The sequence below is a fragment of the Rhinopithecus roxellana genome, chromosome 17 (genome assembly GCF_007565055.1).
Source record: "Rhinopithecus roxellana isolate Shanxi Qingling chromosome 17, ASM756505v1, whole genome shotgun sequence".
Lineage (NCBI taxonomy): Eukaryota > Metazoa > Chordata > Mammalia > Primates > Cercopithecidae > Rhinopithecus > Rhinopithecus roxellana.
This window is the reverse complement of record NC_044565.1, coordinates 111,232,508-111,250,741: the sequence shown is the minus strand read 5'-3', so window position 1 is coordinate 111,250,741 and position 18,234 is coordinate 111,232,508. Positions and strand designations below refer to the sequence as shown.

The 18,234-nt window shown below is 49.6% G+C and overlaps 1 protein-coding gene across 3 annotated transcripts in view; it reads right to left on the bottom strand.

The window, feature by feature from the left end:
- Nucleotides 1-8,507: 8,507 nt before the first annotated feature.
- Nucleotides 8,508-18,234, bottom strand: part of TMEM131 (transmembrane protein 131) — a 247,756-nt gene continuing 238,029 nt past the window's right edge. For 2 of the 3 annotated variants that reach the window (XM_030920866.1, XM_030920869.1), the window contains 6 exons: nt 14,229-14,394; nt 12,997-13,118; nt 12,797-12,893; nt 11,550-11,647; nt 10,790-10,950; nt 8,508-9,558 (listed from right to left, as the gene is read on the bottom strand). In XM_030920866.1, coding sequence (XP_030776726.1) covers nt 9,274-9,558; nt 10,790-10,950; nt 11,550-11,647; nt 12,797-12,893; nt 12,997-13,118; nt 14,229-14,394 — 929 coding nt within the window. In that variant the 3' untranslated portion in view covers nt 8,508-9,273. The remainder of the gene's footprint in view (nt 9,559-10,789; nt 10,951-11,549; nt 11,648-12,796; nt 12,894-12,996; nt 13,119-14,228; nt 14,395-18,234) is intronic. The other variant, XM_030920868.1, reaches the window with a different exon arrangement.

The window sequence follows — 18,234 nt, the reverse complement described above, 5'->3', positions numbered from 1 at the left end:
TGCGAAGCGGGCCATGAACTGGGCTGGGGTTTTTTTTTTTTTTTTTTTGAGTCGGAGTCTTGCTCTGTCACCCAGGTTGGAGTGCAGTGGCGTGTCTCCGCTCACTGCAAGCTCCGCCGCCTCCCGGGTTCACGCCATTCTCCTGCCTCAGTCTCCTGAGAAGCTGGGACTACAGGTGCCCGCCACCTCGCCTGGCTAATTTTTTTGTATTTTTTTTTAGTAGAAATGGGGTTTCACCGTGTTAGCCAGGATGGTCTCGATCTCCTGACCTCGTAATCCGCCCGCCTCGGCTTCCCAAAGTGCTGGGATTACAGGTGTGAGCCACCGCGCCCGGCCGGCTGGGTTTTTCTATTTGATGAAAAAGAGCCTGAATGCCACCTGATTTGGGAGAGGTCGGATAAAGAAAAAAGGAGCATTAATCTTGACTATGCCTTTAGCTCAGTCGCCTCTTTAAGAGGAAATTATTGGGTCGGTGGGGGAGGGCTAGTCACAGAACGAAACTGTAAACCAGACCCGGTGTGAGGAGAGGAGGCGACAGAAAGATTATAGTGGGGGGGAGCAGAGGCTGAGGAAGAACAGGGCCTGGCGAGGAGCAGCCTGGGGAGAAGGGGAGAGGTCATGCGGGTCTGTAGAAAAGGCAGACTAGAAAGACTCAGCGATGCTTGGGGTTGGGACAGAGGGGACAGGCGGGCAGGAAAGAAGGAGGACTTGGGACGAGTCACATTGGGAATAGGGAACAATGTATAAAAGAATGCCAGGACCTCAGGCACCTCAGACCGTTTGCCCATTTTACGACAAGAATTATCTAGATCTTGTAGGATGGAAAAATCAAAAGTGCCGTTTTCTGGCTATTTGGAACCACTGTCGAGTTTGTACTGGGGCCAAGCGGTGTTGCAGAAGAAAAGAAGACACTTAGATTTTAGGTCAGGCGAGAGTTGAAGAGGTTTTCAGTTCTGGAGAACACAGGCTAAGGGAGAAGAGGGAGGAATGGAGGGTGGAAAGTTGCCCACAGTGAAGTTTAAAGAGAAGGGAGAGACACGGAGAAAGTCGGGAGCAGCCAAAGCAGGCGTCCCCGCGGAGATCAGACACCAATGGAACGTGTGTGAATAATCAGAGAGGCGTCCCCGCCATGATTAAACACCAAGGGAAGGCTGCCTTCCCGCGTCCGTGACCGGCACCGGCATTTTGGGTCCGTGGATAAAACGCGTCTCCTTTGTCTCTACCAGAAAACGAAAGGAATTGAAATTAAGAGAAGGGAGAGATTGAAGGGTGGCGCCAAGATTGAAAGGAGAAAGAGGTTGTTGAGGGATAGAGAGAGAGGTTGAAGAAGAGAGTAAAAAGAGGCTGCTTACCCAATTTAAAATTGGTGAGATGTTCCTTGGGCTGGTCGGTCTGAGGACCCGAGGTCGTAGGTGGATCTTTCTCACGGAGCAAAGAGAAGGAGGACAGGGGATTGATCTCCCAAGGGAGGTCCCCCATCAGAGTCACGGCACCAAAATGTCATGCGTGTCCGTGTGAAGAGACCACTAAACAGGCTTTGTGTGAGCAATAAAGCTTTTTAATCACCTGGGTGCAGGCGGGCTGAGTCCGAAGAATCAGCGAAGGGAGATGGGATGGGGCCGTTTTATAGGATTTGGGTAGGTAAAGGAAAATTACAGTCAAAGGGGGTTCTCTGGCGGGCAGGGGTGGGGGTCACAAGGTGCTCAGTGGGGGAGCTTTTGAGGCAGGAACAGGCCGTTTTCACTTCTTTTGTGGTGGAATGTCATCAGTTAAGGCAGGAACCGGCCGTCTGGATGTGTACGTGCAGGTCACAGGGGATATGATGGCTTAGCTTTGGCTCAGAGGCCTGACATAATCATGTAGAATCTAAGCTGGGATGAAGCTGCAAGCTGTATACAGTGGCATGTTATGAATTCATAAGGAGGCAACATGGGACCTAGAGGTGGTTGATCTTATAATGCTAATGGTAATCTCTTAAGATGTAGAATTTTGGAGGTTTCTGAGAGGTATGCTATTAAAAAAACAATTCCATTAGTTCTGTCTTTCTAGAGGACTGGAGAAAACAAGGACAGTGAAATCTCTGGATTGAAGGCACAACTTCAGTGTTTCTTAATAACAGTATGTTTTAGTCCCTTTGTGTTGCTGTAAAGGAACACCTGAGGCTGAGTGGCGTTTGAAGAGGTTTATTTGGTTCAGGGTTCTGCAGGCTGCACAGGAAGCATGGCGTAGCATCTGCTTCTGTTGAGGGCCTCAGGACAGGTGCACTCCTGGTGGAGGCGAAGGAGAGCCCTGTGCAGACCACATGGTGAGAAAGGGAGGCAGAGGGAGGTGGGGGAAGATGCCAAGCTCTTTTCAACAACTAGTTCTTGTGGGAACTAAGGGTGAGCACTTACTCCCATGAGAATGGCACCAAGTCATTCATGAGGGCTCCACCCCTCCACCAGGCCCCGCCTTTCACACTGGGGTCATAGTTCAACAAGAGACTCAGCAGGACCAAACAAACCACAGCATTGGTCTGGAAAAAGGAGTATCTCTGTCATTAGAAGTAAGTGGGGATTTTCCAGGTTGGAAAACAAAATCAAGCCCTTTTTGTCATTCTCTGGCAGGGAAATTTTCAATCCACAGTGAAATATAAACAAACAACCAGAATAATCCACGGCAGAAGGCATTTGTATGGAGTCCACCTGGAGGGGTCTGAGGGCCTTCAAGCTCTCTAGTTCCTGCTCACATCTACATTTAAATGTTTTATCAGGATTTTGTTCACAGGGGGATGTTTTGTAACTGTTCTTGGCAATACCTCTAAAATTACCTGGCTTAATATTGTTGCCAATTTATCTTTACAGGTATCCAATTTTGGGTAATATCATAAAGACTTTTTGTTAGAGTCCACTCTCACCTTTTTGATGACATCACTTGGCCCTCCTAAGATGTAATAGGCATCAGAACTTTCCTCATTTTCTTTTTGCACATCAGGGGCTTGTTCTGACGCTAACAGCAGCCTCTGAATTTCTCAAGACCGGTGAGATCACAGGAGTATTTGTATGGGCTGATCTTGTTTCTTTAGCATAGTGGTCAGCCCAAACATTGCCATCAGGGTCTGAGTCTTTGTATTTGAATGACCTTTTACCGTTACTATAGCTAAGATAGCAAAGCATCTAAAATGTCTTTGTTACTCAACTTTTATAGGCATTTGTCAGGGTTAGAAGCCTGTTTCTCTAAAGCATTCAGACTTTGTGGACTAGCCCCAATCACATTTTCTTTATACTATCAGTCTAAACATTTGTTCTTTATTTTTTCCAACCTGCCCACGTGGGAGCAAATGTTTGAGTCGTCTGCAATGACCTAATTTCTGGGATCGGTCTATATTTTAAGGGTGAATTTCACTCTGTGGTAGCATTTTGAAATAGGAACAAGTAAAATTAGGGCAAGGGTACTCAAAGGCATCTCTAACAAAATTACTAAAGGGTATGTATTTTTTACAGTGAGAGTTAATGATTTGGTGACAAAAAGGAATCTTTCTTCAAATGTAGCATAACTTAATCACTTCACATGTGTGAACATAATTCAGAATCAAAGCTGTTGGAATTTTATTTAGAGCCTTAAAGCAATGTGATTATGAACAGGCATAATCTATCAGTCTAAACATTTGTTCTTTGTGCCTGTGCACAGTCATGCAACAGGCACCTGTAACCTGTTTCTCGGATTATAGATTATCCTTTTTCTTTACCTACACTGTGTCATGCGTGTCCATGTGAAGAGACCACCAAACAGGATTTGTGTGAGCAGTAAAGCTTTTTAATCACCTGGGTGCAGGCGGGCTGAGTCCGAAAAGAGTCAGCGAAGGGAGAGAGGGGTGGGGCCGTTTTATAGGATTTGGGTAGGTAAAGGAAAATTACAGTCAAAGGGGGTTGTTCTCTGGTGGGCAGGAGTGAGGGTCACAAGGTGCTCCATGGGGGAGCTCTTTGAGCCAGGATGAGCCAGGAAAAGGACTTTCACAAGGTAATGTCATCACTCAAGTCAAGGACCGGCCATTTTCACTTCTTTTGTGGTGGAATGTCATGGGTAAGGCGGGGCAGGGCATTTTCACTTCTTTTGTGGTGGAATGTCATGGGTAAGGCGGGGCAGGGCATTTTCACTTCTTTTGTGGTGGAATGTCATGGGTAAGGCGAGGCAGGGCATTTTCACTTCTTTTGTGGTGGAATGTCATGGGTAAGGCGGGGCAGGGCATTTTCACTTCTTTTGTGGTTCTTCAGTTACTTCAGGCCATCTGGGCGTATACGTGCAAGTCACAGGGGATGCGAGGGCTTGGCTTGGGCTCAGAGGCCTGAATTTTTGCCACCTTATATTAGTAAGAAAAATAAAACAAAATAGTGTTGAAGTGTTGGGGCGGTGAAAATTTTTTTGGGGGTGGTATGGAGAGAGAATGGGCGCTGTTTCTCAGAGCTGCTTCAAGCGGGATTAGGGGCGGCGTGGCAACCTAGAGTGGGAGAGATTAAGCTGAAGGAAGATTTTGTGGTAAGAGGTGATATTGTGGGGATATTAGAAGGAGCATTTGTCATATAGAATGATTGGTGATGGCCTGGATGCGGTTTTGTATGAATTGAAAAACTAAACAGAAGCCACAAGGTCTGAATAAGAGAAGGAGAGAAAACAGGTATTAAAGGACTAAGAATTGGGAGGACCTAGGACATCTAATTAGAGAGTGCCCAAGGAGGCTGAGCATAGCCCTGCCAGCAAATACTATTTAAGAGGGAATTTAGAGTGGCGGTTTGGGATAGCACCAGGGAGATATCAGCTGTGATGGCTTTGGAGAAACAGTGTAAACACGAGCAGGGCATTTATGAGTAGTTGAGAACGGTGAATAGGAGTACGACTAGACAGAAGACAGTAGGGATGACAAGTTTTTTGGAGCGCAGTCCAAGTTGGTCTGGTGTCTGGAATGAGACTGGGACCTAATAGAAAGCAGTGTCCACACAGGAGTTCAAATGGGCTGGAACCTGTAGCATTCCGAGGACAGGCCTGAATTCTGAGAAGGGCAAGTGGTAAAAGTATTGTCTAGTCCTGTTTAAGTTGGTGACTGAGCTGGGTGAGGTGTATTTTTAAAAGACCGTTAGTCCATTCTGCCTTTCCTGAAGATTGAGGACGGTAAGGGGTATGAAGGTTCCACTGAATACCAAGAGCCTGAGAAACTGCTTGGGTGATTTGACTAGTAAAGGCTGGTCCGTTATCAGACTGTATAGAGGTAGGAAGGCCTTCCTTTACCTACCCAAATCCTGTAAATCGGCCCCACCCTTATCTCCCTTCGCTGACTCTCTTTTCAGACTCAGCCCGCCTGCACCCAGGTGATTAAAAAGCTTTACTGCTCACACAAAGCCTGTTTGGTGATCTCTTCACACGGATGCGCATGACACACCGTTTTGTAAAATGTTATAAAAAACTCAGGGGCAGCAGGGAAGACCCCTTCCCTCCTGTTGATCCTCATGGTAATTTCCCTCTTTCTTCTCTTACACAAGGACCTGAAGATGACTACACTGTCTAAATCACAATGTTAAATATAGTCTTTCAATTGGAAAGAAAAAACATCAAGCTGTAACTAATCAAATCGCTGTTACTCATAAACCAGACTCATATGGAAAATGCTGTGATTCCACTAAATTTGTTTTCTGCCTGTATAAAAGAGACCTTAACTTTTTAGCTTTGGAGCACTGACCCCATTCCTTTGGAGTCTGTGTTTCCCAGATGGCTATCCTCGGCTTTTTCCTTAAAAACAGCCTTTTAAATGAGATTCTGATCCTTTAAATTATTTCAGGTTGTCATGAAAAATCCAAATTCTTATTTCACTCCTTTGATACACAGTTTAGGTAAAAAACATTTAAAAAAGATTATACCTTTATTTACATGTGTATTTACATAAACATGTAAGATTCCTGGGCATAGTGGCTCACGTCTGTAATCCCAGCACTTTGGGAGGCTGAGGCAGGAGGATTGCTTGCACTCAGGAGTTTGAGACCAGACTGGGCAACAAAGCAAGACCTCGTCCCTACAAAAAATAAAAAAAATTAGCCGGATGTGGTGGTCCGTGCCTGTTGTCCCAGCTACTTGGGAGACTGAGGAGGGAGAACTTGCTTGGGCCTGGGAGTTCAAGGCTGCAGTGAGGCTATGATTGTGCCACTTCAGCCTAGGTGACAGAGCAAGACCCTGTCTCAAGATAAACCCATAAAGACATCCATTATTATTTCATGTAAGTACAATTCTTTATATATAACCTTTTTAAATTCAGCCTTGGCCTAGTCCAAAGCGACTGTCATGCAACAAGTGTCCACCATAAACAGAGTTGTGTCAAATCTTCAGATCTGGTGGGTATGTGGCCACTCAAATACCTACCAAGTAACAGAAGAGACCCTTGTGTGTATCTCCTCCCAAGTACATCGTGTTTCTCTCAGCCTGCTGGAGAGGCTCATGGGGTAAAACGAGAACTTAAAAAAGGAGTGTGGGGTGTCTCAGGAGGTTGTTCTGATGAAGTCAGTTTAGGATCAATTCTTGAGATACTCTTTCTGAGGGCAAGTCTGCCAATACAGTTTTTTTTTTGTTTGTTTTTTTGAGACGGAGTTTTGCTCTGTCACCAGGCTGGAGTGCAGTGGTGCGATCTTGGCTCACTGCAACCTCCGCCTCCTGGGTTCAAGTAATTATCCTGCCTCAGCCTCCTGAGTAGCTGGGATTATAGGTGTGCGCCACCATGCCCAGCTAATTTTTGTATTTTTAGTAGAGACGGGATTTCACCATGTTGACCAGGGTAGTCTAGAACTCCTGACCTCGACTGAGCCGCCCACCTCGGCCTCCCAAAGTGCTGGGATGACAGGTGTGAGCCCCGGCGCCTGACCCAGTTTTTCTTTTGTTTAAGTGAGGGTTTCTAGGCCGCTCACCTGTATGCAGAGCTTTCCACCTCATTACCTGCTTTGGTGTAGAAAGAGAAACCCAAGCCCTGAATCTGTCCTGACCGTGCAAGTGCATGTAGGAAACCCTGCTGCTAGCATTGTACAAGGCCTGATGTCAGCCTACACACCACAGCTCCGGTTGCACAGGAAATCTGGTGTCCCCGAGGGACACACCACAGGTTGTAAAAATAATGTGGCTTGTTCTACTGAGCTTTGGTACAAAGCAGAGAAAAGGTCAGATTCACAATCACGCCAAACAACATTTTGACTAAATCACTCCCGCCTTCATGGAGATGGTTTTGATTTCATGATGTAACTAGCCTCCAACAGAACATCGACGTGCAGCATCTCCTGGCAAAGGCTGGCTTTAACACAGGCTGGAAAGAAGCCGCTGAGAAAAGCAAGTTGGAGCAGGCAAGATGAAACCAATGGATGTGCTGTGGCTACTGAGACTCACCTCGTGTCTGTGTGGGCTCGACAGGGACCATGGAGGGTCCCTGAGAGTCTTAACATTGCAAAAGGGTCTACACACTTCTAGTTAAAAGAAAAAAATACAATTTAGATGTGTAGCCTTTACTACTGCACCTTACAGACTTGGCTAAGTCATTTCCAGTCTGTACCGAGGCTCCGTTTCCAGCAGCCCCAGCTGGGATTTCTACGTGGCACCCCGCGTCACTGTCACCCGTGGCTCCATTTCTCAGCCTCACACAGGTTGCTTTCCATCCAGCCTGGCTTTGGGGTATAGCTGTATCAGCTGGTAAACTGCGAAATCATTTCAATACCAGCGGGTAAACAGCGGTTTCTAGTACTCCCAGCCCCTGTGCCACAGCCCAAGGCATCCCGCCTTGCCTCCAAGCCACTGTTTAGAAATGAAATGGCACAGGGGCACTGCACGCTGTACTGCTGCTGGTGAGTTTCCACAGGTGGCCCTCAGGGCCCTCCCCCAGGCCGTCCCTGAGTCCCTGCTGTCATCCCTCCATGCCCCACTTCTCTTTCTCCATCTGTCTTCCTCTCACCACACAACTTCCTTAGACTGAAGGCTGGTAGAGGTTGGCCAGTGTTAGAACACGCAGGGGTGAGTTGGACACAGGCTGTTCCTGAGAATGGTGACTGTGACCAGAGGGGAGGTGGCACAGTGGGTGCCGTGTGCATCTGCGGTCAGCCTGACCTGGGGCCTCTGAGCCAGCACGGCCCAGCCGGGTTCCTCAAGTGTAATGGAGTAACCCAGCACATCGAGTGTTAGCCAGGTACCTGACGCAGAGTCAGTACTCAATAAATGGTAGCAATGACTGCTTTTTATGAGGCCTTTTAGGATAGTGGCAGAGGGAAAACGCTTACTGGATGAATCCAAATAGGCTTTCAAGTCGTTTTCGATCAAGGACCCTCCATGATTGCCAGGGGAACACACAGAACTCCATCAGACACTGCAGGAAGTTCCAGCAATGAGAAAGCAAACCCCATCTTAACCTGTCAGCTCCACCGAGTAAGCCAAGGATAAGGTGGTTTACTTTGGTGTGAGAAAATCCTAACAAATACACCTTGTGTGTAAAAAACCACAAAACAAGTCAAGGCTTTTGAAAAAAGCATCATTTATTTCAAAGTACAACACAAAGTTGTATTTTTAAGAAATACACATTCAATCTTGTATCTCAAGACTTGGCTATGTGCATTTCAGTTCGTCTTTAAAATAAGTTCAGGTATACAAATGTTACATACCTCAAGTACAAACAGCACAGAAAATGCATATGGTCTCAACTGAATGTTTTTACATTCATTCACTGTTCTTAAGTTGACTTACATTTCTGTAATCTGCTTTTAAACCAAGACAGCCTTACTTTAAAAAAATACTCTATTTTCAGCACAAAGTCCTCATACAGTTTTAAAATTAGATCTTGGCGCATAATATTGCGAAATTATTAAAAACCAAAGTTGGTAATTTAACAAAATTGTCACATGCCAGGACTTCTGAATCAACTCAAATTATTTCCTTAGCTGTAATGTCAGATGTGTTCATACAGATAAATAAAGCATGGGGAAGACAGGTGGTCAAAACGCAGTTAACAGGAAAGGTCCTCAGATGTACAGGTCTTATTAGGGTTTGTGGCTGAGTCCAGACTTTTCTCTAAAAGCACAACAGCAAATCTCATGTTATCATAATTGCAAGAAAGATCTGAAAGAAGCGAGTGGTCTGAGCCTGCCCTGTTGGGTCTGTTTTGCAAAGATGAGGAGGGTGGGGAGGGGGAGCTGCAGTAAGAGCCTTAAAAAGATGTCTCAGAAACCGGCACACCATGATCTAGATGAGGGCCCACTATGTGTGTTTGTTTGTTTTTTGCCTAATTTAATTCTCGTGAGGAAAGTGCGAATTAGACCAAGGGTCCGAGCTTCTTCTTCCAATCGTGGGGCTCCATATCCGCCAGGGGTTGTAGGTCTGTCCCAAGTCGTCAGCTGGACTGGAGGCAGAGGGAGGGTGAGGAGCAGGGGAGTTTTCTGTGCCCATGAGGCCGATGCTTGCCAGCGTGTTTGCTGGAGTTGTGAAGGGAAGGGCGCTGCTAAGGTTGCTGGACCAAATGGAGTTGCTGAACGGAGTGGTGGACCACAGGCCGCTGGTGTTACCGAGGACTGACTGTGACAAAACAAAGTGTCCAGCACTGAGCCCGGCAGGCAGAGGGTCAAGTGGGTAAGGGGGTAGGGGTAAGGGGGTAAGGCTACAGAAAAGATGAGGCTGGGGCACGCGTTCCTCTCACTGCTCACTTTAGAACAAATGTTTTATACATATCTATTTGAGCAGATGATTCTGATTTTTTTGAGACAGGGTCTTGCTCCATCACTCAGGCTGGAGTGCAGTGGTGTGATCATGGCTCACTGCAGCCTCAAACTCCTGGGCTCAAGCGATCTTCCCACCTCAGCCTCCCAAAGTGCTGGGATTACAGGCATTAGCCACCGTGCCGGCTGGCTGTGATTTTAAAAAAGACAGCCCGTGGACCAATCCAGCTCTGCCTACTTTTGTAAAGAGAGTTGTATTGGAACACGGCGGTGCCCATCGGATTGTGCACTGCAAGGGCAGCGGTGAAGCACGGCCTTCAGAGCCTACAATAGTCACTATCTGACTCTATACAAAGTTTGCTGACTTCTCTTTTAAGGAGTGGTTCAGGTGGTTTTAAAACAGAAGGTTGAATAATGACACGTGAAGACACTTTGGAATCTGTAAAGCTGAAATATCTATTATGAAACCTTGCATGTCTAGTTCAGTTTCTCTGAGAACAAAGAGACAAACGCATATTTTTCTGTCATAATCTTGTGGAAGCCAAAACCACTAATTATTTTCCTTGGCAAGAATACTCTTTCGGAGCATGATCTTTGCAGAAGACTTTGGCCAAGAAGCAAACAAATGCACTCTAGACAATCTAAGCTAAGAGACGGGCTTCTCAGCAACAAAGTAAATGCAGTATCTAGCTTGCTCCTGGGAGCCCAGTGCCTGCACTGCACAGCTGCTAAAGGCTTCCCTCAGCCATCTGAACCGGCCACAGGCCTATGGCCACCCTTGGGGTCCATTTACAGGTGGGGAAGAGGCAGAAAATGCCCTTGATCTATTAGGAGGGAATCCAGAGACCAACCTCACAGCAGTTCAGTTGTTCTTCCTAAACCTTCCTGCTTGTAAGGCTCTGAAGAGCATCGATCAATCATTTTGATAGAGTATGAAGACAAAGCAATGAAGATAACAGAAGGGATATCCCACCCCTCTGATGCTGCTGTTGGTTGTTTGTAACTGTGTCAGTGCCATCCATGTGACCGCAATGGCAGATGGCGCGTGAGTGGGCCAGGGCCGGGCCTCAGCCCCAGCCCCAAGTACTCACTGTGGCTGTGTGGGTCGGGGAGCCGGAACTGGCTGGCCAGGAAGGACTGGGATCTGTCGCTGGCGAGTCCCAAAGGTATGAAGGGCTGCTATTAAACTCGTTCCAGCTCCTCTGCGAGGCCTGATTGCACGATCGAGATAATCCAAGTTTGCTGAAAACTTCTGGAAATAAAGCAACAGTCGTCAAGTCCATATTTGGTTTTGCCATGATCACCACGGCATGGGGCTTCACTCAATGGCATACCTCCCACCACTGCTCCTGGAGCCACCACACCCACTTCCCCAGCCCCACCACAGCCCAGAGGAAGTAGGGGCAGGGATGTCCTCTAGAACTCAAACGCACAGTGCACGAGCTGATATGCCGTTGATGACATCCAAATGCAAACATTCCCCACTCTCACATGACAGCTAATGCGAAGCTTCCATGATAGCTTGCTGTCTAGTTCTGGACAGCAAGAAGAGGACCCCTGGCATGCTCAGGGCCCCATTTCAGACCGGAACCCTTCTGTGAAGCCCTTCAGTACCCGCCGTGGAACTCACACCAACTGGTGCACGCACCGTGTCAAGCCCGGTCCTCTGCCCCTTTGGCTGCTGGTGTGGGTGAGGGAGGAGGAGGGGAGGGGACCCTTCCCAGGGAGCTTCCTGCGGGGCCTCCTTCCACAGCGCTGCTGTGCTGTGTTCTCCAACACACAAAACCACACCTCCTCTCCCTTCCTCTGTCCACAGGCTTATTAGTTACACATCTAGTGTTAAACACTCACCACCAGTTAGATTAAAAGAATTTCCAAAGGCGGAGAACGAATTGAGGGGAGTGAAGTCAGGGCTGCTTGGGTTGCTGACGGGACTCCACAAACCCGAGCTAAATGTTACAAGAGGAAAACGCAACACACAGAAATGTATGGTGGTTAGTGAAAACGGATCCATAGCGCACAGCTTCACAAACAGGAGACACTGCTTCAACTGGGGGTCCTCAAATATTAAAAACAAAGACAAAAGGAGGAGCTGAACGATGGCTGCTTCCCACAAGGACTGAGCCGGAGGGAGCCTCAGAGCTCCGATGCCCTATCACTAGCCCACAGCCCGGTTCAGAGCAAGTGTTTTGCAGAGAAACACATTTTCTTCCTTCTGTTTGCTTTTGGTAAGGGAAGGTTTATTTAAAAACTATTTCAGGCCGGGCGCGGTGGGTCAAGCCTGTAATCCCAGCACTTTGGGAGGCCGAGATGGGCGGATCACGAGGTCAGGAGATCGAGACCATCCTGGCTAACACGGTGAAACCCTGTCTCTACTAAAAATACAAAAACTAGCTGGGCGTGGTGGTGGGTGCCTGTAGTCCCAGCTACTTGGGAGGCTGAGGCAGGAGAATGGTGTCAACCCGGGAGGCGGAGCTTGCAGTGAGCTGAGATCAGGCCATTGCACTCCAGCCTGGGCGACAGAGCAAGACTTCGTCTCAAAAAAAAAAAAACTATTTCAAATCTAGGACTCATTTCCTATTAGTGCAAAGTAGGTAAATTGGGGCTCTCTTGTTGCTTATCAGGAAAAGTCAACCAAGGTGACTGCTGCAGGCCACCACACCCGCTGCATGGAAAACAAGCCTGGCTCAAGAAAGAGGCGTGGCCAATGAGTTACTATAAATTGTCTACTATTTGCTCCTTATTTCCCTCCTCTCAAGTAACTTTTGCTCTTCTGTTTTTAACGATCAGATCGCATCTTACCACAGACCAGGAGACGGAGGAGAGTGAGAACAGGTTTCACATGCGTGCCTGCTGGGCTGAGACAGGCGTGGGTGCCCCTTTCTCTATCTGAACCCCCCCGGGGAAGGCACCACAGCCGGCTTTCTGCTTCCACCCAGCAGACGTGATTTCTTAGAGGCACCTGACCACTTCTGACAAATGCCTCCTTGTAAATTAGGGGAAGAATGCCCTGAAACCCATTTATGGATAAAAGGTGCTAACCCAACTCGAGAAGCCTTCCTTCCGTCTTTCTGGCGGTTGGTGGTGGTCTACCGTACCTGTCTGAGCCATCGCTGTCAACAGGAGCGTGTGAAATGCCGAGGCTGCTGGAGAAAACTGTTTTGTTTGAAGAAACTTTAGCAAAGCCATTCCCACCTGTAACAATGGACGCTCAATCAGTGGAAGGTACATCAGGGCAGAGGTCATTCCACCAGGCCTGGCGCCTGGCGTGGCAGGCCTCTGAAGCACAGGCACTGACCTGGGCTCTTGTCGTAGCCGGCCGTGACTGCAGCAAAAGTGGGGTTGCCATTCTTGCCCGGGAGTGAGGCTGCCTTAGTCAACTTGTGTTTGCTTCCATTTGGCTGCTTTATTTTAGGGTCACTTGAAAAAGAAGCAAAGAGAGAACTCATTCCTCAGCAGTGCCCTGCCTCGGAGAGGTGTGGGGCCGGCAGGACTGAGCCCCAAGTGGGCTTCTCTGCAGTGGGGCAGCTCACAGAGCATCGCTCAGCCTCGTGTCACATGCTCTGGGGCCTCAGACCGCTTAATCAGAGACAGCGTTCTGGAGAAAGGTAAGAAAACGAAAGATCACTATGAAAGAGACCAGGGCGGGGATCACAATTCAGGGACTGGCAAAGGCTTTGATCACACTTCTGTGAAGAATGCTAGAGCCACCTGGCAGGAAATGCAGAGGGCAGGCACTGACACCGCAAAGGGCTGGGCCTCAGGGAGTCCCCTTCCCTGCCAGGACATGGCGAGGAGCTCCTGTGGCAAGGCCCCTAAGCGGGCTGGCTCCCCCAGCCTCCGTGGTTACTGTCTCTTGGGCAATGGGGGGCGAACCTGACCCCAGGCTGGCCGGTGATGCAGTGCACAGGAACCCACGCCACGGTGAGGCACATGGTGAGAACGCCATCTGTGACTGTCAGGCTTGCACTACACTGTGGCGGGCAGACACAAGCGAGGCTCTGTGCCTCGGAGAACAGCATGGTTCCTGCATCCTGTCTGTGTGGTCAGGAGGCTGCCCTCCCAGGTGCACACATCCCCTACTGCAGCACTTCATCCAGCACAACAGTCTTGGACCAGATCCTGCCCTTCTAAGTCCTAAGCCAAATTGTCCAAAGGCCAAAATTAGTGTCACATAAACCCATATTCCCAACTCATAGGAATCCCCTTTTGGTCTTCATGTAATGCTTAGTACATGTTCATTGGCTCCTCAATGAAAATATCCCTCTAGTGAGCTACACGGTGCATTTCTCGGTCCACGGGTGGGAAGAATGACTGGACTAGAATGGGAACCGGTTTACTGTTGGAGCTGGGCACCAGCACAGCAGCAGAAGAGGGGGTGGACCCCATGTAAAGGGGCCCACACAAGTCGGCAGTCGTCAGAAGTAACACCAGACAGTGGTCTCTGGCCGGTGTTGCTATGTAAAGGGTGTGACACTGGGTTTCAGGCACGTTTCGAGCTGAGGACTGGAAAGGAAGCAGCAGGCCTACCTGCTGGAGCTGCTGTTGACGATGCTGCTGTAGCTGCCCCGGGCCACGAAGGGGCAGGGGGCGGCCGGGGGAGACGGGGAGGCAGGTGTCGGTGAGGTCTGGCGTTGTTTTAAGAAAATGTCTGCGTTGAGGGTTTGCAGAGAAAGTTTATAAAGGCTGTCGGTAGCTGGAAATGAAAAGCGAAAGGGTAGTTAGTGTGCTGTTTTGACGAGCCGTCTTCCAATCACTCTCAAGGCTCTCTAGACAATGCAGAGCTCAAGCTCTTCTACAAAGAAGACAAACGTAAGCTCTTCGATGTGTTCTGTTTCACAGGTTTTAAAGGGAAAGCAGCCACATCTGTCTGCACTGGGGATTGGAGGGAGCGAGAGCGTGGCCTGTCCCTGCTGTGCTGCGTGGCGACAATGTCTTCACTCCCCCCACCTCAGGCAGGGGAGGCGGGTCTTCCACGTTCTCCAGGGGTGGAGAGCTGAGGCTGCTGCCTGGGGACCCGGAAAAGCCTCGTGCCTACACGCAGGTTTACAGCTGCGGGAGGTGCAGTGTTCCAGGCTGAATCCCCAGTTCAGTAAAGCCCCTCCGTTGGCGTGACGGGGATGTGCAGCTCTGATCCCTATTCAGCTCCTAGTATATTCCTGTGTCCTTTAAGGTAATGTCTACACAGCTGTTTTAAAAATCTAAAACAGGCTGGGCACAGTGGCTCGGACCTGTAACCTCAGCACTTTGGGAGGCTGAGGTGGGAGGCCTGCTTCAGCCAGGAGTTTGAGGCTGCAGTGAGCCAGAATCACACCACTGCACTCCAGCCTGACCCCGCCTCTAAAAACAAAAAATTTCAGTCATAACATTCTCAGTAAATGGAAATATGTATACCTTTTATCAGAAAAATGTATCATGTTGCACATCTATTGTGTGCAACGTGGTGCTGCTGTAGCTACTGCAAGAGGAAGAAGGTGAGGGGAGAGCTGCGAATTCCCGTCACCACAGGGCACGATCCCCAGCCCAGGCCTGCCCAGCTGGGCGTCCTCCCCCTCGCTTCCTGGCTGGCCCCTCCTGCCTTGGGAGATTTCTGCGTACCCTGAGTACCCCCCGCTCCGATTCTCCCATCCTCTCACTGCCACATTGCAGCCGCTCTGCCTGCTGCCATGGCTTCCCTGGTCATACTCTCTAGCACAAGCTACTTCTCCCCCACCCCCAGGGCTCAGGGCTCAGCGCTCAAGGCTCCCCATGTCTTGGCTAGGTCAAGGCTCTAGCGTGGCCCTGCTGAGGGCAGCCTTCCATTGGAAGCCCGTGCTCTCCACTCCCCACTCCCCCATCCTCAGGGCCGCCTGCTACGTTCTCTCTCACCTTCCCCAGTGCTGCCGATGCTGGCGCCAGACTCATGGTCCTGACTCCCACCCGCCCACTCTCACCCCTTGATGACGTGGGCCCCTCCTCGCTGGCTCTGTGGATCTGCTGGCCTGATGCCCACACTCAGGACGTGGCTCACACTGCTCTCTCGTATGAGCCCTGCTCAAATCTCTATGTCCCCCTCACGCTTCTCTGAGGCCTCCCATCTGACACCACGTCTACACTGTCAGCTTGCTATCTGCACAACTGTCTGACCCTTCCCTAGCCACCTTCTCTGGCCTCCCTCCGCCCCTGCAGCGACTCAGCCCCTCGGGCAGCGCCCACACTTGGAGCAGCTGTGCTCCGTTGTGTGCGCTCGATCCTCCCAGCCTGTCTTGCGGAAAGGTGTGGGCAGCTCCTGTGGATGGAATGTGTTTCACAGGGCCCCGTGCTGCAGATGCTCCCAAGACTGTGAAGGGGAAATGAAGCAGGAAAAGCCCCTACGGAACAGTGCTTGATGGAGGAGTGAAGGGGAGACTCAGAACAGTACGGGGGGTGCAATTTAGAGAACGTTTTGATTCAAATATTATTAAAACTTTCCTTTGTGTCTTCTGATTTGCCTTTTATTAACCCTTTGTATTTTTTGCCTTTTAAATCATGAAATTTTTCAAGGAGAATTTTCTCTGCAACTCATATGGTACAGGGCGCCATGCTAAGGGGTGCTACTTGGGATGGAGAGATCTTTACACAGAGGCTGCACACTCCACCAGTTAACTACTGCCACATGCCCGCTGCACAGTCTTGGGTGGGACCAACACTTTCACCCCAAGGAACTGCACTAAGCCTGGCACCGCTGACGGCGCTCGCAGAACTTCAGGTCTAAGCGAGACGAAACACCAAGGGAGGCGAAGGGAGAAAAGGGGATGAGAAAGCGGGGGCAGAGCAGGAAGGTCACAGTGATGGGGAGCGAGTGGGACCGACTCTTCTGGGTTTCCTCCACCCGTATTCCCTATTGAGTGGAGCTCTGCTGGAACATTTTAGTAAAGCTGGCAGAGCAGAGAGGTCACAGGGCTTGGAACCAGTGTAACGGATGGCTTGGCTAGAAAAAGGACTGCACAGACGTGGGCTGAGGAGATAAGCTCTGCCTCTCTCCCCCACGGCACCCTGTGGAGCTCTGCCCTGAGGCACCATGCTCAGATGTACCAGCTGGCCTCTGCAGAAGAGCCAGGCAGGACACTGAGGCCTGCGGCACTGGGCTCTTCACAGTTCCTCCTCCAGGAGGGCTGGCATGCCATTTCCCACATTCCCCGGAGGGGTGGCACCAAAATCTCCTGCCTGGGGTCGGGTCCTGTCATCCTTTCCCCTCCACACAGAGGGAGTGATACCAACACGTGGCTCAGGTGCCACCGGCTGGGGATGCTGCCAGCCAGCTTGTGGCTGTGCCTGGCTGTCGCCCGCTCTCCCGGCAGCATGATTCTGCATGCTTCTGTCGTTACGTCAGCAGCACGGCTCATGTCACCTCACTGGGCCTCAGAACACCCCTGTGAAACTGGCTCCAGGGGCTGTGTTCTGTTGCTGAAAGTGGCATCTGTTTAATGGGAAACTACCTAAATCGTGGAGTGTTAAGCCAAGGGCCAATCGCCAGCAGAAACCTCAGGGGGCTCTGGGAAGCAGAAGCATCCTGCCTGGACACACGGACCACCCATGGTCGTCTTCAAGATTTGTTGAGTGAAGGATTTAGGATTGTATCTCACCGCAGGCAATAAGTAGTATTAAAAGGTGCCACAAAGTCTCATGGCAAATAGGGCTACAGGATGTATCTCAGAGAGCATCCTTTCCAGAATACATCTACACATCCTGGTGACAGCATGGACGCCCCAGCCGAGCCTCCCGGCTCTCTGCCCTCATTCAGCCCAGTGAGCCTGCCCTTCATCCAACCCTTTCACCTTCAATGACCCAACTGTTGCTCCAACCTGACTGCATCTCTGGTCTTCCTCACTTGCCCTCTGGCACACTCCAACACAGTGGTGAGTGTGGACCAGTCAGTCCTAAGGCCAGGACCTCTCTTGGTCCCAAATCCCTGCTGTCAGCCCCTCCCTTTTCTGGTCTCTCTTGTCCCCTATTTCAGGTCAAGTGTCTGTGGGGTGAAGACTTCTGTTTTGGTTGACTGTGCCTACTGTCTTGATTTACTGCAGGCCAAACTGGAGAAACAAGGTCAAGAGAGTAGTAAGAAACATAATGAAACCTTTGTGTAGGTTGCTTATAAAAAAGACATGGGTAAAAAAAAAAAAAAAAAAAAAAAAAAAAAAAAAGACATGGGTAAAGTTGAGAGGAAATGAATTTTTTTTTTTTTTTTTTTTTTTTGAGATGGAGTCTCGCTCTGTCGCCCAGGCTGGAGTGCAGTGGCCGGATCTCAGCTCACTGCAAGCTCCGCCTCCCAGGTTTACGCCATTCTCCTGCCTCAGCCTCCCGAGTAGCTGGGACTACCGGCGCCCGCCACCTCGCCCGGCTAGTTTTTTGTATTTTTTAGTAGAGACGGGGTTTCACTGTGTTAGCCAGGATGGTCTCGATCTCCTGACCTCGTGATCCGCCCGTCTCGGCCTCCCAAAGTGCTGGGATTACAGGCTTGAGCCACCGCGCCTGGCCAGAAATGAATTTTTACAAAAACAATTACACTATAAATGAG